Source organism: Falco punctatus (assembly GCF_963210335.1).
Source record: "Falco punctatus genome assembly, chromosome: 8".
Lineage (NCBI taxonomy): Eukaryota > Metazoa > Chordata > Aves > Falconiformes > Falconidae > Falco > Falco punctatus.
The window spans coordinates 32681799-32707169 of record NC_137588.1 but is presented as its reverse complement, the minus strand read 5'-3'; the positions used below and the strand labels follow the sequence as shown (position 1 = coordinate 32707169).

Genomic DNA, 25371 nt, shown 5'->3' with positions numbered 1-25371 from the left:
TGGTGCGGCATGTGAGACGTTGCCACCAAAACGGCTCGGCCGCCCTTCGGTGGCTCCCAAGCGCTGCTTGCGTTTGCAGTGCGGGGAGCTGGGGTGGAAATAGCAGTGATAAAGCCAGGGCAAGGCTCAAACGGAGTGAATCTCTGGCGCGGGTTGGGGCTGGGGCTTTGCTGGGCCCCTGCGGTGCAGGGAGAGCCAGGAGGGATGCTGGCAGGGGCAGACATCCTGCAGGATCACCAGGCCCTGGGGAGAGTTGGGATGCTTTGCATGATAATTAGCGTAAAGGAGCATCATTTCAGAGCTGTCTGCCAGCGTTGGCATCTCCTTCGTCACTGCATTACAATGCCAACGCCTGTCAACTGACCAGGCATGGCTGCTTTTGTTTTATTTCTTTTAAACCCCTGTCAGCCTTCAGATCATTGGGGAGGGGGGGATGAGGCACACAAAAAGCCATAACCCTCACACAACATATAATTGTCTGATCCTTTGATGTTTGCGATTCCTGGAATAAACATGCTGACTTCAGTAGAGATATTCAAGTAAAATCTTACTCAGAGGTTTTTCTGCCAAGTATAATAACCCAGGGGAAGAGGGATAAGAATCATTCCATAAGCAAAACTCTCGCTGCTTGACCTCAGTGTGTGCAGATCATAATTCAGGTTCTGGAAAAACAGAGCATTTAGCTATTTTCCTTGGCAAATTTCAAAAAAATGTGCTGCAGCTAATTTCTGCAAGGCTGTGAAAGCGTTTCTAAAATAGGCATCAGGTTCAAACCACAAGATCAACCTAAACTGATATAAATCAATAACTAACTCAGGAATATGTTTATTTTGGAAAGTATTAGGCCTGGATATCACCTACTGCTTTAATGGATTTACCCGATGCTTAAGGTCCCATCTTTGAAACTCTGAAGAAAGAAGATATTTTTAAGGGAGTTGCGTGCACGAGTCCTGAAAAAGGGGACGTTAAAGCAACTTCAGCAAATTCCTTCATGAGGATGCCCCTTCCCCACACAAGCCCGTTGATACGGAGGGGTTGCAGCACAGCCTAAACCCCTTCTGTGGAGAGCAAAATGTAGCTGCTCTGGCCATAACCGCAGGTCTGTAAACCCCCACCTTGCTGAGCACGGCTGCCTGGGTCTTTCCCTCTCTGCTGAGGGGAGCTGGACCTCCAGGGCCAGGCTCAGCCAGCGCAGCGGTTGTGAGGACTCTGCGTGCTCGGCCCTACCCAGCATCTTCCTGAGGTGCCTGCTAGCATGGCTTTAGGAAACGGTGCCGCTGTGTGTTCATTGGGGTGGTCTCTGAGCTCTGAAGGGGTCCCCTGCAGCCCCGGTGCTAGGGCAGTGCCACACAGCAGCCCAGACCTGAAGGCAGGGCTTAAGAAATCAAGAAATGGGAAAAAACCTGCCTGCCTCAGCTGCTGGAGAAGTGCTCGTCTGTATTAGACTTTTCTCTGCTCAGCAGTTGTCTATACCGTTGAGGATAACCGTAAGTTAATATTTAAAATGCAAACAATCCCTTAAAGCAGAAGTAAAGGATGTAAAGAGTGTGGTCTCTGGGTGTGGGGCTTGCCAAGCTGGCCCCACAAACCAAATCGGAGAGGAGACCACTGCTGAAGGGCTGCACTGCCCTGGCGCTGAGTTTCAGCACTTTAGGTGCTGGCTGGCAGGAGGCGGCCGTTTGTGGAAGCCTTCGGTGGGGGTGGCATTTCCAATGAGCCAGTTGTCATTTTTGTGTGAAATTACATATCCCAGCACCAGCTTTGGGATTTGACTATCTCTCCCTAGAAGTGTGCGTACCTGTTATGTTTGGCTCAGGAAGCAGGAAAGAACTGCCAAATTTAGCATCGTTTGCCTTCATTAAGAGTGGCTTGTTTGTTCTGAGAATTTGCATTTTATGTGATTTTTTTTTTTTTTTCTTTTTCCTTGTGTTGCGGGAGAAGCTATGCCACTGACTTGCAGGTTCTGGTTAGGCTCATTTTCAGCACCTTGTTCTCTAATTATGGAAAATCGAAGGGGTTTCACTTTGCTTTTGTTACGGGTCACATTCTTGATGGGCACTTGGATAAACCTGGTCCATTTGGATTTAGGGAGGTCTGGTCAAGCCTCCAAAGGCTCGGCATCTAGCTGGAAGCATTTCCAAAGTATACGACCCCCCGAGGTACAGAAATGAGCTGCCTCTTAGTTTTCCCTCCTGTGGATTTACAGCCATCTGCAGAAGCGTCTACAGGCCTGCCAAGCCATGCTCACGTGTGTGTGCAGCACCGGGGTGGCTCTGGATGTCCCTGCCCAAGAGAAATCCCCAGGAGCAGAGCAGGGGAGGCACCACCGTGTGCTGAGCCCCGTGCCCAGCACCAGCACCTTTCTGGCTTGCAGGCCGTGGTGGATGCCAGCGGTTCCTGTGGGTGTGCCGGGGAAGGATTTACTCCGACGCGATTTATTTAAAGCTTTCAGAGCATTGACTCACACTGGGTTACATCAGCTTTTGGGTTCCCTGGTTGACTTGCCCTACGCTGAAGGGCACAACCTACCAAGAGATGAGTGGATTTTCCATCCGTGTTTCCAGACAAAGGCTGAAGGCATTGATGGGGGAGATGGTTTAGCCACAGACAAAATACCGGGCTAGATAGCGGGGTAGAAATTTTACGTAGCTTTTATATAGGGAGGTCAAACAAAATGCTGAAAGAGCTCCTCCTGGCATCGCGTCTCCTACTCTACTGGAAATACAAATGATTTGTCTTTAGCTTTGGGTCCTTCTCCCCCATAAATAGCATTAACAAAAGTACTCACCGTTGGTGTGGTTTTCAAAGATCAGTTTATCGTTGCACTCCTGCTCGTCCACGCAGCCGCAGATGTAGATGATGCCGTCCTCGCTGGGCTGGTGGGTCATGATGCAGCGTGACGTGTTGTAGTTGGGGACCATGAGGTTTTCGATGGGGCGGTGGGGATTGTGGCACAGCGTGCTGATCCTGATGCTCTCGTTGTCCTGTCTCCTGCATGCGCCAAATGAACCGACATAGCGTTAGCCCAGCGGCTCAGCCTTTGTGTCACCTGTGTGTCATCTTAAACCTGGTTTTAAGATCATTTATTTTAAGCCATTTAGGGAACAACTTGTTTGCAGCAGCTCTGGTGTAATTCTAATTACATGTGCTTTGGAGGGGCTTTGTTAACGCCCTTTGTCTCTTCCAAATGGTGAAATGTGTAGCACATGCCAGTAGTAGGATGTGAGCCAGAGACTCTGACTGTTTCCAATAGATAATTATCAGCTCTAATCACGCCTTGGATCAGATAGTGCCAACCCTAAGGCTAAATGCCCTGCATGTGATTTGGGGCAAAATTCTTTTACTAACACCAGCTGCTAGGCCAGCAGGTTTTGGGGCTGTATGGTCCTAAGGAAACCCTCCAAAACAAGGGTGCCACCTTGTATGTCACCTCTGCTGCAATACAAGTCATAACATCTCTGCCTCGGCAGGAGCTGGGGTCTCTGCTGCCCAGATTTCGCCTGTGCAGGGGAGAGAGAAGGGATGTAGATGCTGAAACACCCGCTTGCTAGTGACGCTTGGCTTGTGCTTCCCTCCCACTCCTCTCCACCCATTCGTGCAGGTGGAGCCCGTTGGTGCCACCTCATCCCCTGGGCTCTCTCTGGGCTAATTGCTGGTTGTCACACCCTGTCCTTGCAGGACCGTTTGCTCCTGCCTCCGGCGACCTGCGGCAGTACAGCCCTTCAGTCACTGGTTGGGGCTATTTCTAGAAACTGCTTGACCTTTGGAGCTGCCAAATTATAACGTGAAGGCGATACAACTCCCCGACCGTGGGGCTGTGCCTGCGTTTATACCATGGCTTCAGACACCGAGCAATTGCAAATGGAATCTGCTGTGTCGGCTGCTGATGTTCCAGTCCTCAGCAGGTCTGGGGCAGAGGAGCTCTGGGGCTTGGCCCAATCAGGGATGCAATGGCAAGTAAGTCAGAGCTCCTCCTTATTTTCATAATTAAGATGGAGGTAAAAGTGTAATTTCTTGGCATTCCTAGGGAATTTGGTCTGAAAAGAAAGGATGGACCTGCTTTTTTTTTCTTTCTTTCTTTTTTTTTTTTTTTTTTTTTTTTTAAATGCTATGTGTTTTTCAGCTTTGTCTAACACCCCTTGCATCAGAGGTGGTCATAACTGAGCTGGGGAAGACCGAGACATTCCTCCCACCAGCTGAGAGATGGGAGCTGGGCTGGTGAAGACTTCCCAAGAGATTTTTTCCCTTTCTGGAGTGAAGATGCAAAATAGTCCAGTGCCCGTATTACATTTAACTGCACGCAAGCCTTCAGCGAGCACAGGGAGAACAGGTCTCATTTACAAAATGTTTCATTTATAAAACTCCAGTTATGCACTGAAATGTGGCTCGTAGCACCAGGTTTAGCTCCATAGTGCTAATGTCCGTAGGGCTTTTTTAACCATCAGTGCTCAGCAGCTGGGTTAGGTCCTCACATGCCACGTTTTTTGCTCAGCAGCACCTTGACTGGGCTCCCGTGAAAGCCGTGGAAAAGTGTCACATGTAGAGCAAAAGGATGGGTTTAGCTCTGGTTGTCATCCAACCCCTTAAGCACAGGGCTCTTGTTTTGTTGGAAAACTCCAGTTCTTGTAATGGATTCAGGCAGTGTTGGCTCAGCACAAGGAGGCTTTGGCTAGAGGGTCCCAGTGCTGGGAGCTCCCTTCTTCTGGTGCATGGTGGAATCATCCTTGTTGGACCCTTGTTGGCTTTGTTTCCACCCGCTGTTTACCAAGCTGGGTGAGGGAAGTGGTTTGTGGAGCAAATGGTGGACATCCTTAAAAACTGGGGTGCTCAGGCAGATTTAGGAATGACCAAGCATGAACTGGGTTATGTCCAGTTATGGGGCAGGTGGTGGCAGCTGAAAGGAGCTGGAGCTTGGAGATGGGATTAGGAGGAAGCTGTTGGTGTTGTGATGGAGCCTCTCGTCCTTGGAAAGGCAGAGTGGAGCTAACACAGGCTGCTGGCATGGTATGTGAGACATGCTGGGCAGATCGGGGCTGGACGGCTCCCACTGGGGAAACGCGATCCAGGATGCAGCCCTTCTCCTATAGGGAGGATCAGCCAGTGGGTAATTAAGACCTAATTAAGAACTAAGAGCGGAGTGCCAGGGTTTGACCCTTGTTTCTGGAGCCTTCCTTGGAGGAGTCAGGATAAGCCAGCACTGGCCAGGTTTGCGGGGCAGCCCTGGGGCAAGGATGAGCGATGGGGAATGACTGGCCCTGCATGGGCCATGGGGAGGCTGGTGAGCATTGCAGCTACTCCTGGGAGTGTTGGAAGGACATTACAACCATCGCAACTTTGCCAGAGACAGCCTCTGCTTCCACATCTAGTGGTGCGAAGTGGGAGGGCGATGGTATGGAGAGATTTCACAATGCCTTTGAGGTCAGCTGGGAAGTCAGACATAAAAGCAGGGGGAAGAACCCAAATTTGTCTTCCTCTCCCTGGTGAAGTCCCCTGGTTTCAGCGCTCCCCCCATTTTCTTGGGTTTCCCAGAAATTTGTCAGAGGCGCTTCCAGCTGAAGAGTCCTAGGAGGGTGCAATCCCTCCTCTGTGGACTGCCCAGACAGGGCACACTGGAGGATGCGAGCAAGTTGGTCATGAGCATGGGGCCAAAGCTGCTGCTGTGACCCATACCCATGCAGGACAAGTTCGGATGATCCAAATATGCTTCTGCAAATGAGCAACGGGCAGCAAGGCTGCCTTGCAGGTGAGCCCTGTCTGTCTGCAGGGATCTTAACCTCAGGGTGGATCTTAGGATGGGGTGGGAAATGCTGGGGGGAGGCTGCAGAGCCAACAGGTTATTTGTGACCCCCAAAGCTGTCTCACCCCATCCAGTACATGATGCAGCCCCATCTGGTGCTGTGGGATTACTTTCCTGGCATGGGGATTTATGCTGCAGGGGTCTTGCTTTTTCCTGTACGAGTAGGCTGTCCGAGGGAAAACCCAGCAAGATGCTGGACTGCCTAACCAGGGATTTAAGGTGGCTTCTCCGTGTGTGTGTAGGAGAACTTGGAGCAGGGGGTGGATTTTGTTTGTTTGTTTGAGTTTCTTGTTGGTTTTGTGTGTTGATTTTTTTTTTTTTTTTAACATCCATAATGCAACAATTATGTTGAGGCAAACTCCTACCGAAAGGGGGGCGTACAGTATTCACGCTAATTAGCAGTTTGAGATAAAGCCTAGTGATAAGTGCTTGGCTGGCTTTCACTTTGGCAGCCAAATTAAAAGGGAAAGAGGAAGAAAATCACTTTGGGCAGACCCAAAATGGATGTTTTTTCAGTTTTGCTCATGGGGACCAAAAATCTGGGGGAGGCACTCTTCCGAGCCAAGCTTAGCCTGAAATGTGAGATTGTGCTTCCCTTCCAGGCACCTCCCACAGAAGCAGAAAAAGGCTTTTCCCAGGGGATAGGGAGGAGGTGGATTAAACCCCAGTTTGGTACCAGCTCAGACATCCATGTGCTGGATGGGGGCAGACCTTGTCTGTACCCCTCCACGTGAACCAGTGTTTCACCAGCCTGATACAGGAGGACATCATTGGTTTGGGGGTCAGGGCTGCTGGTTTTGCCCTTGGGTTCAGCTTGTAAAGCTAAATTCAGGGGTTTATGGTGGTTTAGACGTCCCACAGCAAACTTGCCACACTCTGCGTCAGGCACTTGAATGCTAAATTTAGTTAGAAAATAAACTGGTGCTAATTATAGGGAAGACCAAATAATTTTTTTTTACTGCGAATTGTAGTTTCAATTGTAATGGAGTCAAAGAGAAAGGAAGAGAAAGTCCCAAATTATTTTAATGGGCAGTAATTCAAGTGCAGGTGTACATGTACATGTGTGTTCCCATGAGCTGCCGCCCCATGAGCTCCTTTTTCCCCCTTGTCCCCCCTTGATGGAGGAATTGCCCCTTACCATATGGCCACGCAGATCTCGTAGGGGTCCTCACAGTAGGAGTTGAGGTTGCAGTTGCTGTAGCACACCTTCTCCTCACAGGCCGGCGGCGTGGAGTCGCACCACTTGCACAGGTTGGTCTTAAGGCTGCGGCGAGCACCAGCACTGCAAGCTGCAGGGGCAGAGGGGCGGTGGAGAATGAGCACAATTTTCAGCAATTTGTACCGCCAGTAGATAAGGAGCCTGAATTGACCCTATTTCTCCATGCATTTTTTTATAGCTCTCATTTTGCTCCTTTACTCAGTCAAACGTGTTTTCAATTATGCCAAAGCCTAGAGGAGATGAAGAGATGCTGGCGGTGTGGAGGCAGGTCCTGCTGGACGAGACCTTTGCAGAGCCAGGCTTTCCCTCTGTGTTTCCTGTACTGTTTATCATCAAGGGGAAGGTTATTTCTTCCTCTACAACCTAGGCTCAAATTGGTGTATCCCCTCATCTTCAGTGCATGCAGTGCCCAAAAAGGGACATCTCCAGGTCTCTGCATGCCTTAAAACTTTATTTATTCCCCTCCTCTCCTGCTGCCTCCTTGTCTCCCCTCTGCCCATTCAACAAGCCCAAGCCCCGAAATGTGTTCACCACCGGCTCCCCAAGCATCTGTGTTTCCAGCAATAAATGATGGGCTGAGAATTCCCGAACTCTGGGGCAACAGGAGCTGGTCCCTCAGGGATCTGTTGCCTGCTGTGCCCTGGCCCAGCTGTCCTGCCCCTGGAGCGCTGGATCTGGCTGCAGTGGCAGGAATAACTGCTGCCTCTGCGGAACTGCTCTGTGTGTTATCACACAGGCATAACATTTTCTCTATTTTTGTTCAAAGGGTGAATGAACTATGCTTGGTTAAGGGATAAATCCCAGCTAAATTTAAGCTTCCTGTTTTAAGGCTGTTAAATGTCCTTTTTTTTTTTTTCCCCCAAAGAAGCCACTGAGTGGCTTATGTAGAAATATATATTTATAAATTTTTACTTAAATACACTGCAGAGTGTTCAGGTAGCAATCTGCACTACAGCAGCTAAGTTTTTGAAGGTTTGGGCCATCCACACTTCTCCAGCTGCCGCTTCCCCGAGCCACCTAGCAGAGCTGGGTGCTCTCAGCCCCTGTGAAAAGGGCAGTCGTGGTTTGCTGTGCTGCAACAGTCGTCACAGGGGTTTTCCATCACCTGCTATTAGTGTGAACCAGAAACAAATTGCAAAATCCCTGACTGTGGCTTGCAAAGCCTCAGCCCCTGCAGGCAAGGCTACAGGAGCATGCCCACGGGCGCCCCTGGATCTGTGGGCAACCTGCAGGACCTCCTGCATTCTTGGTGGTCACATCTGTGACCTGCCCATGGCCAACAGCTAAGCCTACAGTCCCTTTTTAATGCATATACTGTGCTGGTAGCAAAAAGAAATTTTTAACTTCTCTGCTTTCCAAATCCAGGGTGCACACCCGGCTCTGACAGCATCTTACGTGCCTGCTCCGCTTCCCTGGCTGGCCCGGACCCCCCTTCACGTGACGGCTGTAAAAGAGCTGCTGGAAGGCTCCTGCGCAGAAATAAACTGTTTACAAGCTCCTGTGGCCTCATACATTGGGCCAGGGTTAATGACAGAGGGGAAACCTGGCTGCAGAAGAAAAGCCTCTTGCATCTGAAGGCTGGAAGGTGAAAATTTTGGTTTAAATGACCCATGCGAAGCTTAGAACGTGGCTCAGCAGGGATCGTATCATGCAAGGCAGCAGGGGAGCTGGGAGCAGAGCGGGTAAGGATGCTGCCCACAACCTCTTGCTCAGTATCCCACCCAGAGGCTGCTCTGGCCCTGCCGAGGCGCACAGGGATTTTGGGGGTGACCTCAACAGACCCAACAGCCTGCATCCATCCAAGGGTTAGCTGCCACAATCACAACTTCAGCTGGATTTGAAGCACCTGCAGCTGCTGTGAGCTACCCTTGCCTCCCTGCCTCACTCTGCTGGGGCAGGACTAGCAGGATCTCAGGCAAAACTTCTCTCAAGGATGAGAGACTTGGAGGTGCATCAGAAAATGAAACCCAGCACTTGCATGGGGCTCTCAGTCTACAGCAACGGCCACCACGCTCTACAAACCCCACAGGTGTTATCACATGAGAACAGAGAATTTAAGGTAAATTAGCTTCTGCCCCCCAAACTCAGCCCTACTACGCCCAGGGCTGTGCTCTGGTGGTGTTGCTGCCATATTTCTTCTTTCACCCCCGTCAGCTTAACCCATCCATGCCCCAGCTCATGCTGTGCTGGCAGCATGCTAGTGCAGGACCGTGGGCTCAGCACCATCATCCCAGAGATATCTGGGGGCCCTGCAGAGGAAAAGCAAATGGACAAATCCAATCTGTAGATGTCGCTGATGTAGAAGAGCGATGAGGTTTGTTATTTATGCATTTATACCCACCAGGTATGTTATTTACTTATTTATATCAAGGGTTTGCTTGAGGTCTCAGAGCAAAACGTCAGCCCTGGCAGTTTTGTACTGGTGTGTGTGATGGGGATCTTGACTTGGCAACTGTTTGCACTGTGGAGCAGAGAAGCCACGGCAGATGAAAGAGTTAAATATGGAAACAAGATCCAGAAATATAGTGGTAACTGGACAAAATTCTTTGGAGACAAATTGTTCTAAACTAGCTCAGGCTGCAATTCTGTTATCTGCTCTGCAAGAAAGGTCAGAGCAAGAATATCTCTTTTCCCCCTCCCTCCTCCTTCTCCTAGGAAGCTAAAAAGAAGAGCACAAAGACCACTGTAAGTTTCTTTAGGACTTTGTGTCCTTGAACCATTAGCTTGTAGGTACAATTTAACTGCCACATCACTCATCGTGGCCCTGATTAGACCCAGATGAACACTTTCAATATTAATAGTTGGATGATTTAATAAAGCTGCACGAGCAGTAAAAGTAACAATACACTTCCATAAAGGGGTTCCAGATGTTGCCAAGGCAAATGCTAAACATCAAAATACAAACTTCAAAAAAAAAAAAAAAAAAAAGCCAAAAAAAAAAAAAAAGCTGGATAAGCAAAACTTGGAACAAACTATAAACTAATTAAATGTGGGTTGAGTTTTCCAAAAATAAATTGAAGCCATAAGGATGTGATGTGAGCCAATAAATAGTACAGTTAGTCAAAGTTACTGTGGAGCGACGGAAAGATGGTTTGAAGTCACCGATAGGTGGGCTCTCCGTGAGCTTGGCTTCCTATCAGTAGGAAGGCTTGTTCTCTCGTGCACCAGAGTGGGATCAAGCTTTCTGGTATCTATAACTGGGACCTCAGAGAGGTTACTAAGGGAATATGAGAGGATTTTCAAGTAGAGGAATAAAGGAAAAAATTACTCCAAATGTGCCTGAGTCTCTCCTGCAAGAGCAGCAGGGGTAATACCACCAACCAAGGACACCGGGATATTTTTTCATGTGTGTTGGGGCAGCCCTCCAGCCTCATTACCCACAGGGCATCCACGCTCTCTACTTGGCCACCTGAAGGCCCACTGAAGCACCATTGCCACAGTCAATAACCCATCCTCTTCCCCCTTAAGACAGTCACCTAAAACAGCTCTCTCAAAGAATTTCATACCAGTCCTATCACCGCAGTCACAGAAGCACTCAGCACCCAACAGATGAGCTTTTTGCTCGCCTGCCAGGTGCTCAGCTGCCAACGGTGGCTGCAGCTGCAGAAACTCCGTGGAATAAATAGGGCGCTTGTTAGCTTGTCTCTACCAGTGCAGCCCCAGAGAGCAGGTAGGGCATCCACCACCTAACTCCAACTTCAGCTTGCTGCACGCTGCAGTCCCTCAGGAGGGTGCATCCCTAAGGAGCAAGCCAGGGGTGCACAGATGTGGAGGCACGGTGCATTTGTTACAGGGAAGGAGAAAGCGCTTCACGGCCAAAGTGGTGGCACGTGCAAGCAATGCATTTTTGCTGCAGGGCAGAATGAGCAGTTTTGGTTCTCCAATATTCTCTCTGCAATGCTGTTTTGTGACAACTAAACACCAGATGGGCTTCAGGAAAGGTGCTTGGTGTGAGATGCTAAGGCACTTCAGCCCCTCAGCACTCCTCCAAAGGTGGAAGGGGACCTCTGCCACATAAGAGATTATAAGGCCTTTTTATAATCTCCATTATAAGACCTTCAGATTCTGCTCCATCTTTCAGTAGCAAATTGCCCTTAAATTGTTTTTATTTTTCAAGGACAAAGAAAAATTTATCATTTTTAGGTCATAAATGCTCTACAGTGAAGTCTACCTGCTCTTTTCTGTGTATCTCTAAGCACCCAGGGATGGGGCTGATGCTAACTTAGCAGTTGTGGAGGGCTTCCCAGCTCGGTGTGACTGCAGCGGTGCCAGGAGCATTCTGCATCATCTTTTCCACATGGGACGGTCAACCTGTAATCCTCAGGCTCTGCACACAGAGAGACCCTAACCAGCACACTTTGGTGTGGGATTGGGAACCACCTCTGTCCTAGCCCTGCAGCCACATCACTCCTGGAAACCCCCAGGTAGGTGCCCTGGTGGAAACCAAGACTGTGCTGAGGCCTGCTGTCCCACCTGGCTGAGCCCGGCCTCGGTGGCGAGTCCTTCATCCCCTGCCTGGTTTAGGGTTAGGCTTTGCCTTGGGCTTTCATCCATGGCTAATGACATGACTGCACAATAACAGAGCCTCTCATAAAATTATCATGAGAACAAACAAATTCCCTCCCTATTATATACAGTACTTGTTTTTAAGATTAAAACAACCACAGGGCTGATGGGCTCTGCTCTCTTGCTGACCCATGTGAGAACACCAGGACCTTGGTGTTCTCCATCAGCAGGTTATTCCTGAGCTGCTGCCTCCACAGAGCAACCACTAGTGCCACGGATGGGCTATGTCAGGGTAATTCCTACGTCCCTGATTTCCAGGAGATCCTACGCAGGGTCAGAAGCCCCCACTGCAATTGTCCAGCATGAACTGTATAACAGAGATCCCAGATTTCCTGCAGTCAGCTCCAGTTTGAGCTAGATCCCATCTGTCGGAAAGCACCTGATCTCACTGCAGCACCCTGCAGTGCTGCAGGATCCCCCCAGAACTAGACCTCAGGATATTGTACTTTGATTTCAGATGCAGTTTGGCTTCCTGCAGCACAGTTCTGTTCTCCAGGAGTCGGATCTGGTGCTACTTTCAGCTGCTGAACCAAAAAGGTTTTTAGTGTCGGGCTGCTCTTCTCCACCTATGTGTTTTACAGACACTGTATCTTCATCTTCATAGGAGAGGGAGAGCAGACCAAATGGAGATGAAAAAACTTATTACGCCATTTTTCGCCCCTGCAAGGCACAAGCCCCTGGCTCCCCCAGGAAACCCAGGAGTGCTCGGGCTGCATTTGGTTCAGAGGACCAGGATCTGCCCTCAGGTATGTGGTCCCACATCGTCCTGCATAATAAATACTGTACTTGGCAGAGTACAGTATGGAGTGAGGAATGAGCCAGTAATGTTTCCTGGTGAATAAAAAAGGACTGATTTTGATTGCCTTAGACATCAGTGCTTCCCAGTGCCAGAAAGACATGCAGTATACATTTCTGCTGTACTTGGACCTTCTTCAAACAGGCTGGTAACTGACTTATTCCACCACTTATTTTTCCTTTGTGAAAATATCCCTTTAAATTAAGTGTTTAGCAAATACTGCTTAGTCCCATTACAAAGTAAATTGGGTATGGATCGTACCAGCAGATTTCTCCAATCTCTTTCAGATGCTTAAATTACATCATGATCTAACTTCACCCCGGGGAGAGAAGAGCTCTGCAGAATACTGTCCGTCCTTCTGCTTTGGTAATCTTCAGTATTTCTCGGGTACCTTTCGCCAGTTATCTGCCCGTCAGTGCAATGACTGCTCATGGGGCATTGGGACCTTTCCTACAGACGTACCCCGAGGTCGTGCCCCAGCAAAGCTGGCTCTGTCCTGGTGAGCTGCAGGGCCAGGGGCCAGCGAGGTGATGCCCAGCACTCTGGGGAGGATTTGGCCAGACTGGTTTCTCTTTGATTTCAGTCAGTTGATGTCTGTGCCTGCAGGCAAGGACAGGGAGAGTGTGCCCAACCCCATGCTCCTCCATCTGCCCTTGGACCTGATAGTCTCCTCTGTCCACTGTTGCAGCCCATCTTGCTCCTGCCCAAGGCACTGAAATCACACAACGCCAGGGATCCTTCTCTTCCACCTGCAGAAAGACGCTTCCCCTTCAGGACATCTCAAGTTTTCTCCCCCAGATTTCACTTTCCGTGCCCCAAAGCTGCTCCTGCTGGGACAACCCATGCTTCATCCTTCTGGGTCCCTGTCTGTGTCGCAGAGGTCGGGGTGCTGGTGCGGGGTCTGGCCAGTGCCCGCCACTGGGGTGGGCTGGCAGGGATGCCTGCGACGGGAGGACTGCACAGGCAATTATCTGCCATATTGTGCTCTCGCTTGTGTTTAAAAACAACAACAGCTCAACTGACTCATAGATCCTACGGCCTCTGAGTCATTTTTTATTTCTGGATTTCACTGCTCTGCCCTTTGCAATGAAGGGAGTTACATGCGCGCGCGCACACACACACATCAAGTTCACATTTGTTTTTCCCCTATAAAAACAAAACGATTTCCATACCGTTAATGAAATAGAAATGATTTGACTTTGCATACCCTGCCTTTTATTTTCCATTGTATAAACTCTGCAGATTAAATAACGATGATTGTAAAGTAAACCTCTTTTTCTTCCCCCCCGGCTCCCCCCCCCTTCCCTTTCCAGGCAGCCTCTTTTCGAAACAGCAATAGGGAGTCACTTACGGGCTTGGCTTGCGCTAAGCCTGTAGTAATTAACCCCTTCATCCCTAGCTTTTAAACCTCTGTTGGTATTTAACCACAGCGTGGGTGAAGGCGACAGTAGGTCTCCCTGGGACTAGAAGCAAAGTGGGGGAGCAGAGCAGGCAGGGAAAGGAGGAGAAGAGCTGGGCTGCGCAAAGCAGTGGCGTGTGCTCGGTGCGGTGCACCCATGGGTTGGACAGCTTTCCTGGGAGAGCTGCGGCACAGCACTGCACAGCCGGAGGTACCTGCCATCTCCCTGCACACACCCCCTGTGGTTTTGGGTGGAAGTCAGCACCACTGTGTTGTGTTTAGCCTGGCAGCCCTGTCCTGGGTTGTCTCCCTTCCTTCTCCCTGCCTGGGGACCACCAGCACTGACATCTCAGCAAAATGTCCTCTCCTCTCCACACGCCACTGTGGAAATCATCTGTGGTAAATAATTTAGTCGCTAAATCTTGCTCTTTCTGTTTACAGGGCCGTTACGATTTTATGAAGTACTCAGAGGAAAATTAACAGGGTGAAGTAATCCCTTACACAAGCAGCAGATACAGCTGGAGCTGGGTGCACAGGCACGTGCCTGCCTCGCCCTGTGGGACTGGGTGAGCTGCTCCCATCACGGTCATGTGAGCTCCGCTTTTCGATATACCCTTACCATTAACACAAGGTCTGCAATCTGTCTATCTTCAAGGCTTTTAAAGATGCTACAAGCATTTTTCCTAATCACATCTATGATACAGCGGCTCAACCCTGCATCCCCCCAGCAGTGGTTCAGATGCTTTGCCGGTGCCTGGCCCGGGCGGGTTAGTGGCACTGGCTGAGACACTGTTACTCTTCCCAGACTGGGTGATGTGTTTTATATTATTTCTCTTGGATTTATTAAGCATTATGTAACTGGCTAACCAATCCCGCATGCGATGCAATTGCGGCTGATTTCATGTCAGTGGAAAGTAAACAAAAAAAAAATGTTCTGAAGTGGCTGAACTGAAATTCATTTCCACATGCAAAGCAATTCCTGAAGGATCTTCTCCATCTCCACGCAGCTACTTTGCATCCAAGCTCTCATGCAACCCATTAGAAAAGAGTTATGGAAAAATTGCATGTTGAACATGACAGGGTGTTACAAGCAAATGCTCTCTGTTTACTCCCCTGCATGAAATTATTAAGATAAAGTTTATTTTACTTAATTATTTTTAAGCTTTAATCTTTGTAGATTTCTGCTGCTCCTTGAAACATGTTATGCTTGCATATTTTTTTTCTCTTTTAGCTGGAGAACTCTTTCAAATGTGAAAATTACTCGCCAAAGGAAGTTTGGCATTAAACTCTGAAAACTAAAGCAAGCCAGCCCTGCAGTCTTGAGGTCTTGAAGCCCAGCAGAACCCAACCCAACATGATGGGGAGGATGTTCCATCTCTGCTCAGCTTTGGAATGACTGTAAGTGCCAGGTGATGTAAAAACTATACCCCCATTAGACTCTGAACTCAAGCTCTTTCAGGAGCACTCTTCTGGTGTTATGGACATCATCCTTCCTATTAACATCAGTTTGCACCCAGAGACATTGAACTGAGGATGGAGGAACACAGAATGGATAAAACACTAGTGGCCCTGCACTATTCCTTTTCTTTTTTGTGGTGTCTTTGAAGCACTCAACAAAGTCCAAAAACGTTGTGTGTCTTTCTGAATCGATTTAACCAATGCACTTCACTGAAACGTTGGTAAAAGTCAGTGGCTGGGGGATACCCAGCTGCAGGTTATTTGCATTATTTTTCAGTAAGCCCCTAAGGCATCCAAGCACCTGCTTCACCTGGGCAAGTAGCTAAGTTCAAGTTGAATTGCTGAATTAGACCTGGCTGAGCTGGTGGATCATGTAACAACATTTGCCACTTGCCAAGCTGCAGTTGGAACACAAAGGTGGCACCTGTGTTCCTGGGGGCAGATGAAGCCATGAAGGGGTAGGACAGGACAGCCCTGAAGGTGATGCTCGTGAGCAAGTTCGCAGCTCTGCACCTAACTTTGGGCCAACTTACTAGATGAGCAAAGTTGTCCTAAAACTTGGAGGGAACCCACAAGTTAGGGATTTGTCTGCCCTTCTAGAGGCTCACTTATTCCCTTGGGAGATGAGCTGGGATGCCCTGCATCCTTCATTTGAAAAGGTGGCCCAAAAGAGGTTTGAAGGTTAGCACAGGAGTCCCCCAGGTCACACAGGACAGCAACTTAACAGAGATATTTTTCACTCCCTAAGTGCCAAGTGTGTGCTGACTATTGTGGATTGCTGTGTAATTATGGCCGGTACCTCCAGAGCTGTTACCATGCCAGGCAAAAACTGCCCTGGCAGACAAAAGCAGTTGTGAGTTTGCCCAGCAGTAACTGTACTTACTCTATTAGGCATTCAGCAGCTGCTTGTTAAGTGCTGGGCTATGAAAGTCAATGCAAGGAGCTAGGACACAAACCAAGGCTCGTGGCTGTCTTGGACTGAAGTGCAGCCCAAGATCTCGGCTGGTAATGAGTCCTTTTGGTTGCACCTATTGCCCTATTCCTTTCTCTTCCGTACCTTATTCTGTCCTTCCTAGCCACATGTGGCATTGGAAAAACCTTGAGAGACCAAGCCAAGCTGGCAGCACAGCTTGAACAAGTTTGGGGTCTGGGAGGGGAAAAAAACCCACGACCGGGGATCAGCCCAAGGGAAAATGACACATACATACTCAGTCCCGTGTGGTTACCTCCACCAGCATCACACCATGGCCCCACTGGCCCAGCAACTCCCACCAGCCCAGATGGCTCACAAGGGGAACGTTCCATTTCTCTTCATCAGATGGAAAGCAGAGCAATTTATTCAAGGTCTGAGGAGGGGGGAAAACTGCTGAGTGCAATGTTCATAAGCAGTTTTAGCAGCTCTGCCAGTGCCTCTGCTTATGTGGGTCTTTGCAGGGTAAAGCAATGTATTAGCATATGCCATGGCACATGTGTGTAGGCTGCCGGCGGGGTTGCGCAGGGCTAAGCTAGCATGTCCCCTGTGGCAAATGCCTTCTGATGACTGGAGATTCACATGCCGTGTTTTCAGAGGGCTCTGACGTTTCAGCCCTTTGAAGAGCGCTTTGCAGTGATCTGTTCTTGACTAAATCCTGGTCTTCAAAATTAGTGCCTTCTTCCCACCTCCCATGCTGCTTGGAAGAAGATGTCATAGCCTGGCCATGCACAGGTGATTTGAGCTCATCTCGTTGCAAGCTGTTGCAGAAATTACTGAGGATTTAACAACGCTTACAGGTCTGGGAGCCGAACAGCAGAAGGTAAGAGTCAACCAACTTTGCAGTGCTGTTGCCATCGGTTTTGTTGCTTGTGTTTCTCCAGAGCTACCGACAGTCTAGCCTATATCTTACTTAACAGTGGCTTCTGCATCTCATTCTCAGGAAGATGCAACAGAGATGAGTCCCCCTCTCTACACAGAAAAGCAGCAGCAATGAACTTAACAGCAAATCCAAGTGAGCTGCAAGTTGGTTGCAGACATTGCTCTGCAATTCAAGTAAAACTACTGCACAGCAGGTTTTGGGTTTTTATTTTGTTTTGTTGTTTGGTTTGGGTTTTTTTTTCACTATTATCATTATATTGTACTCTGGAATTCAGTTTTGTGTATATTTTTCAGGCTCTGCAGGAATTCTGGATCTCCGTGAATAGATGGAATTGAGATTTTCAAATATCATCCAAATAGGTAAACATGTCAGAAACATTATCTGGGTCACATTTGGGCAACAGGGTTTGCTCTGTTTTAAATGCAAATGGTCTACTGATGATTTAGATGAACTTCCTGAGGAGTGTTTGAAATTCCTGGCACACGTTCGATTTACCATCTGCTAGAATGACTTTGATGAGCCCACAAAGAGACGTTAGACTGGAGCTGCTCTTCATATCTCGGGTGGACTTTCTGTAATTGACTAGTTTGTAATTTTTTGCATTGGTATTATTTTGATTCCTGAGGAGAAGCGGGGCTTGCAAGGGACTGTGCTATGAACTGCTGGGGCAGAGATGTTCTGTTAATTCTCCGTCAACGTGCTGTCATCAAGTTGTTCCAGCACTGCCCGTTCTTTATGTCTGCTAAAATTATTATCTGGAGTCAAGTTTTGCCCTCATTTAGACCGGATCTAACAGTAATTAATTTGTGCTGTCAGAGGGAACTTGAACTTGAGGCTAGCCTGGATTACAGACGCTGAAAACTTTCTCGCTTTTCCTAAACCATCCCACATTTAATGCGTAAATAGATGGTGTGTTCTTCTCTCTCATTTCTTTCTTGATCTCTTAAAAAAATGTCTTTTAAGGAGCTTGTGTTGTAACCTACCAAAAGACACTGCTCAATAGGGTTGAATGCAACTTGAATATTTTCCATTTTTCTAAAGCAGAAGAGAGTTATGGCAGGAGGGCAGAGGGAGCAGGGGTTTTCCTTCCAAAAAGGAATTTTTGCAGGAATGGAACCAAGAGTCTTGTTGACAGGGCCTGAAGTGCTGTTTTCTCCACACATGAAAGTAACAGGAGCTTGCGTGTCTGTGCGTTGCCTCTCCAGAGATCCCTCTTGCAAGAGGAGGAGAAGGTTCCCACGGGTGCCAGCCCCTGGGCAGAGCTGCAGCACAGCCCCAGGCAGCCTCAGCGGCCAGAGGGGGTGAGGTGCAGGGGGCAAAGCTGCTTCTCCAGCATGGAGGAATGGGCAAAGAGAGGAACGTTCACCATCCACCACCTCCCGCTCTGAGATCTCCTCATCTGCAGTAGTGCGTTGCCTTTCCAACTCAGCGTCCTGCCCCAGGATACCTCCTGAAACATGCCACAGTCTGAATATCGCTAAGCAATACTTCTGCCCGAGAGCTGCCTCCCAACCTGCAGCCTGTTGCAAAGGTAGCAGCTCTGACAAAGGCGAAAGAAAAGCTTGGCTGCTTGTGATGCTGCTTTACAAACAGGTGAGCACAAGGCAAATGTACAAACCCAAAGTAAATGTGTGGTGAGGAGATCTCACCCCCAAGTGAATGGCCTCTGCCTCTGGTGGGAACATCTACAATCATTTTCTAACCGCCCTTTGACATATTAAAGACATGGCAGGAACTGAGCTCCCAGGGGATCCATTGGTCTTATTTCTGTGGACACTTGTACCCTGGGTCTATTTGAAGAAGGATGATTCATTCAACTGCTCATTGCCAATGGCTCTGTGTGTCACTTCCCATTGTAAGAAGAAGGGTCTTGTTTGCTGTCATGGACTGGTTGGGGCTAATTTTGGGATAGATCTAGCATGGAAAAAATGCTTTACACAGCAAGACAGCAGCTGATTCAGTTTCTTCATTGCTGGATGCTGGCGTTTAGAGTCTCCCAGGCAGGAAGTTTTATCAGGCAACATCAGACAGATGTTCCTCATCATGTCCCAGCTATGTTGACTGGAGACCTGCTCTGTCAAACGCTTGTCAGGGCACATGGGCATTCATTCTGCATGGCTGGCATTTTATTAAACGATCCACCTGAAAACAGCAACAGATCTTTGTAAAGAAACACCTATACCAGTGTTAGCTGTGAAGACCCAGAAATGCTTGTAGTCATGGCATTCCCAAGAACCGTTTCCTGGAAAGGGTTCAAGTTCCTGATTTAGCAATAAAAGGGAAGAAATTATCTGGATTTCCAGTGCTGGGCATGGAATGCATCCACATTGGCAGTATTGTCTTTTTTGATGGGGTGTGCAGTGCACCAAGGCAATGCAGGACGCAGTTGAGCCTTCTGGTTTGGGATGGCTGAAGTGAGCAGGGATCAGTATCAAAATCTCAGGGTTTTGGATTGCTGGTGTAAGGAAAAGGCCTCTGTTAGCAGCGCGACAGCCAGCAGGCCAGGAACTTCAGCAGATGTCTCTGGGCCTCCCAGAAGCAAAGATAAAAGTGTGTTGCTCCCAGAGGGAAAGTCTTCACAGGGTGTTGGAGAAACTGAAAAGATTAGGAGGTACTCAGATGTTGGGGCAGGGAGATGTCTTAACAATGATAGGATCAGATCCGTTGGTGTCACCTCAGGTGATTGTGTCAGGGCTCAGCCCTGCCTGACTGCAGACCAGGGCAATAAACCAGTCCTGTTTGCTGGCTGCCAGGGCTGCACTGGTTCCAGCTGCTGGCATAAGCTCACCTGCACAGCTTTGCATGCAAGGCATGTATTAGGGTGTGACGGTCCTGGAGGCACGGACCTTCCAGCTCCCAGGCATGGTCACAGGACTTGCCATCATATGATGCAAGGGGAGGACAACAGCTTTTTGCAGGCTGAGCAAAGGCAGGCAGGTATTTCTGTCAGATAACTTCAGGCCTCATCAGCATTGACTCTGGTGCCAGGGTGGCAGCTGCTGGGGACAGCTTTCTTTGGACCTCTGCTTGCCCAGAAGGGCTGGAGTTTTGGATCCAGCGGAGAGTAACTGACATAGAACTAAAGGGACCATCTCCATCTACAGCGTGGCAAGGTGAGAGGTCTTGCCACAGGCCCAGGCAGAACCTGTCCAATGTGATGCTGCTTCGACTACTCTGAGAGCTGTGGCCAAAGCATGGGTCAAACTGGAGCGTGGGACCCTGCAAAGTGACACCCGGCAGCTGCCACCGCTGGAACTGCATGTCGGGTCCCCATTACAGCTTGCTCCTGCTGATAGCTGAAGGAGATAGCAAATCACACACCACACATGTTGAAAAGATTATTAATTTTTTTTAATTTAAAATCTATTTTAATCTTGAATCCAGATGTAAATATTCCTGTCTTGTTGAGGGTAACACTTCGGCTGAGGCATAGCCTCGGAGCTGCCAGGATCCACGGGGGTAGTAGCCCTCCGTCCAGTGCAGGCTGTAGTGTACAGCTGGATACAAGAACTGCCCCAATGCCGAGATGCGTTTGCTGTAGTATAAATCAGCTGCCGTTTGTCAGACATGTTCCTGGCTTATCAGTGGGAAGCAAAACGCCACAGTGGAACAGCTCCATGGAAGGGTAAGTCCTGGGGTGGTGTAATCGGTAGGAGCATGGGCTGCAGAGGGGATTGCACGGCAGGCAGGCTTTCCCGCTTTTCCTAAAAGTTTGACAGCTACCAGCAGCTGGCAGGAGAGTTTCAGCCCCACATGGGCTATAACAAAAAGATGAACCAATTGATGAGCAAGAAAATGACTCTGATGGACGTTACAGATGCTTTCCGGAGGCAGGATCACAACAGTCATCTCTGAACTCAGGGATGTGCATGCGAGCAGGGCCAAGACAGCTTTCAGCCACCCCTTCATTTCCCTCCGAAGCTCCCAAAGGAAACATTATCCCACAGTTGGGGTCCAGCACAGGGATAATGTAGCTGTAATCCACAGGTTTGATAAGGCAGGCAGCCATCCGTGGTGTTATCTCCCCCTACGTGGAGGCCCCTTCCAGTGCAGGCTTTCACTTGGCACACAGCGCTAAACATTGGATGTGAAAAGAGCAAAGTGTGTGGGAGCTGCTGATTTTGTCTCCTTGGTGGGACTGTTGTTTTTTAATAAAAAGATCAGATGTTGCGCTTCCTTGAAAACACGACAATCTATGGGAGAGTTCATTAGTTTATGGCAAGTTGCAACACTGTGGAGCCCGGCTGAAGGCAAATGTTATTATAAAGAGTTATCACTAAGGGGAGAGGAAAATAATGTCCTGAGGAAATAAACTCGACGGAGCAAAACATGGAGCAATATAAAGCTGTGGAGGACAGGCAGTAGAGTTGAATACTTTCTCAGAATAAAAGTCCCCAGTCACCTGTTTTTAATGCCAATGTTTGCTTTCTGCATATTCAGTGAATATGTGGGATGCATCTGTTCAGGACTCCATCTCTAATGGGAGTAAAAGTATCATGATTGCAGCTGGCTGAACTTTTTTTACTACTAGTACACAAAAATGTCTTTGTGACCATCATGAAATGGTGATAACACCAGTAAAAGTCTTTTTTTTTTTTTTTTTTTTTTTTTTAGAAAACCATGTGTGTTAATTTCAAGTTCCATGGAATTATATTTCAAGGAGGACTTTCCTCCGCAAAGTCCCCCACTAAAATACAGATTTGAGCAGCTTTTATGATGACCAGCCTGTCTCAAGTCTGAACAAATCTGGAGATGCGAGGGGAAGAGAAATGCCTGCTTTCCTAAATCTGACGTGGGTGTACAATGCCAGCTTTCTCAGCCTTCAGTTAGTCTAACTTACACCAAGGGCTGAAGCTGTAGTATCAGGTTTGGAGAAGTGTAAAGGTGAATTCAAAGTATCATCACTTTCCTTGCTGAGTCTCATGCCACTTTGCCACTTGCAGCACTGTGGAGGACTCTGGTTTTGCATTGTTAGGATTTTTCTTGTGCTTTCCCCTTTGATTTCCTAACCGGAGAATTTGCTGCAACTTTGCTGTTATTGAGCCACATGGTGGAATGCACACGTTTCTCCTTCAGGCAGTGGCATGCTGCGCCTGCTCCCAGCCCAGCTACCTCCACCCAGCCAATGTGGGGACCTTGCAGCCTCTTGGTTTTTTTTGATGGTGATAATTTCTTCCTTGGTGTTTTGGCTGTCTTAAAACAACACCAGAGCAAAATATGGTGCTACTTGAGAAGGATTGTCATAACTAACCCTGCAGCCACGTGTCCTGGCACGGGCAGCACCCACCTCCACGTGCTGCATAGCCTGGGAGAAGAGGTCTGCCCTGGCTCCAGCTCAGCCTTGGACCTGCAAAGCCTCTTTCTGAAAATGGATGTATTTGCCTGCGAAACTGAGGGTGACTCTTTCTTTGTCCTCTTCCTTCCTTCATCCTCTCACTAGCCTGGGTTTCACCCTGTGTTCCTTGATTGTGTGTGCATTGGTGTTGGGGTGCAATCCTAACAGTTGCCCTGCCTGAGGAGCGGGCTGGTGTTTTGGTGCAGCATGACTCCTGGGTTTAGCTCTGGTGACCTTAGAAATAAAAGGCCAACTTCTGAACGAGCTGCCTGAGGAGCCTGGGATAGGTCAGAGATTTCTTGAGCAGATCAAAAGCCAGAGATGTTTTTCTGACAGCCCTGGAGCTCCCTGTCATGATTTATGCATTATATACGCTCTATATATTTAGCCAGAGAGGCTCACTGGGGGGACCAGGGCTGGTTTGTGCAAGCAGGAAAGAGCATGTGGCTTCGGAGAGCTGCCATCTACCAGAAGATATCCCTTGAAATGCATTCTCTGCGGAGCCAGCAAAGTGCCTTGAGGGACCATAGCAAAAGGAGCCCAGGATGCTCGCGGCAAAAAATGTCAAGATAATTTAGTGGAACAACATTTTAATGGGAGACCAAGTTATGGGGAAGCAGACCAAAGCTGGGAGCTCTGGACTCAGGGCAGCAGACCTGCAACCTTCTGTCATTTCACAAATCCTCTTTCTCTTTCTTTGGAGCTTCAGAGTACAGCTCTCCCTTGGTAAGGGCTATGTGCCCTCACAGATTTTGGGTTTGATATCCTTTTTTGGAGGCTGGATGCCCAAAGGCTCCCATACTTTGCTGGGCTCCTCATGCCCTAAGAGCTGTCGTCACACCAGTGACACTTAGCTCACATTCTTGGGGTTGTCTCAACAGCTTAGAGGGTTGTGGTGCTTTTCTCTCCTCCCTGTGAGACGAGATTTTGCTCAGCTCCATGCTTGCATGGCCTGACCTGAGCCCTACCCCTGACAGACAGAGCACAAGGGAGACTTTCCTGATTTTGATGCAAAACAGGGCAGGAAAACTCCTGATTATTAACTTCAAGGCCAGAGTGTTTCCATGTGCACAATACAGTAATCCCGATATCAGATCTGTAGCTTCTGAATAGGTTATGGTCTACCAAACAAATAGTCTTGCAGTCTTAAAGGCTTTGAGCAACAAAAATCCACGACATCCTGAGCCTGAATAATTGATTACCTGCTGGAACAACTTTACTGTGTTGTGCTGTAACACAAAAGGGTGCAGTTTCAGCTTCCAGCATGTAAATCTTGTTTTTCCTCTATCCCACAGAAGAAGCAGCCCTCTGCCAGATAGCATCTCTCTAGGACCTGGTTACAGATGATGACGAGCTCACCTCCCAGCTCTCTCCTGGCTAGAGACACTGAAAGCCTTCAGCCCCCATGGTGTAAGATAGATTTTGCAGTCCTGAATGATCCTTGTATTTTTTTGTCCTGGGCTAGGTTAATCCAGAACTGTGCTAGCTCTCTGCCCTGGGAGGATTCCCCTGAGGGCTTGTGTTAGCACTGATGCAACTACAGCTCCTGTCTGCACCTTCTGCTGAGAAAGTCATGTAAAAATGCTGCCTCCAGCAGCCACTGCCACTGGGGAGAAGTGTAAGGGTAGTTATTTGGGGAGAAGTGTAAGGGTAGTTATTTTGAAGCCTCGCTAGAGCTGGCCAGGGACAATTAGGGAAATCCAGTAGCTGAAATTTCAGTGGTCTGTCAGATCTACAGTGCTTTTTTCTGTTGCATATGGACGAAAGCGGTCAGATGATGCTGGCTGATGACCACTCTATCATGTTGGTGATTAAAGGGGTAGAGGCAGGCAGCATGAAGCACAAACTGGGGTCTCTGCTGCCCTGGTATAAACTCCTAGGGAGAGTGGCAAAAACTCAGCTGAAGTTATTCTGGGACAACAGAGATGCAATTTGGGCCATGTTCTCTACGGCAAGTCTTAAATCTCTGTGCTAAAAGGAGTGACTTTGCTGCTGTCACCAAGCTAGTGCCGCCACTCTTTAACAAGAGGCTGGGTGAGCAGCGGGGCTTGTTGCTTGAAGAACAGCTGAATGTGTATTTTCTGTCAATGTGGGGAACTTTCTGTTCCCTTCTCTCTCAACGTCAATGCAAAGTGAGCTCCCAGGGTACTTCTACTGTCCCAGAATGACTGTAGCATCTATTTAATGCTACATGCAAGAGAAGTGCATGTAGCCCCAGAAAACATCTATCACTGTTGAGCTGAATCACAGAGAGGAAGCCTTGGCTTATTTTTTTTTCCCCATACGGAGGCAAATTTTGTCATCATATCACTCACGTAACCTTTCATATGAACTTAGTAATCATGATATGTTTTGGTTTGGCTTCTTTCAGATTAAAACCTTGCCTTTCAGAAAAAGGAAACCATAAGTTAAATAACTCCAAAACTAGGTATTTCTGAAGGATAATTAGTGGTCATCTTTCTTACCAAAAACAACCCAAGACTGTGCTTTAAATAATACCCTGTAGTAATTCCTTCAGTTCTGCTCCAAATGTGATTAATTTAGCAGGATGTTATCGGTATAGCATCCTACATTTCAAACCACAGTTTAGGGTATTATCTACAGTAATGAATACTATATAGCTCCACAACTTTTTGAAAAATCAACCAGACCTTACACCCTAAACCCTCCCATCTGGGTCCCCCTGCTTCAACAGTTGTGCCAAGAGTTGTATTTGCCTACACACACGTTACCGACTGATCCTATTCTTTTATTCCCTATTCCTGTAGATAGGGGGACCCATGTAAAGTGAATGCAGGCACAGATCCCTGCCCCCAGTTATTTCATTTGGATGCAAAAGCACCGGAATTATAATCCTCCTACTTCGTTGCTTTCAGCAAAAAGCAATTTTAGTTACACTGAGATTTCTACAGCGAAAGGAACGGGTCTGTGTTCGTAAAAGAGTTCAC

General features: G+C 48.3%; 1 protein-coding gene across 1 annotated transcript in view; it reads right to left on the bottom strand.

Moving 5' to 3' along the window:
* The window catches only part of LOC308068497 (TGF-beta receptor type-2-like), a 310921-nt gene that overhangs the window by 7124 nt on the left and 278426 nt on the right, over positions 1–25371 (bottom strand). The window contains exons 3-4 of the mRNA XM_080399218.1: positions 6936–7086; positions 2789–2991 (exon numbers count right to left, since the gene is read on the bottom strand). Coding sequence (XP_080255344.1) covers positions 2789–2991; positions 6936–7086 — 354 coding nt within the window. The remainder of the gene's footprint in view (positions 1–2788; positions 2992–6935; positions 7087–25371) is intronic.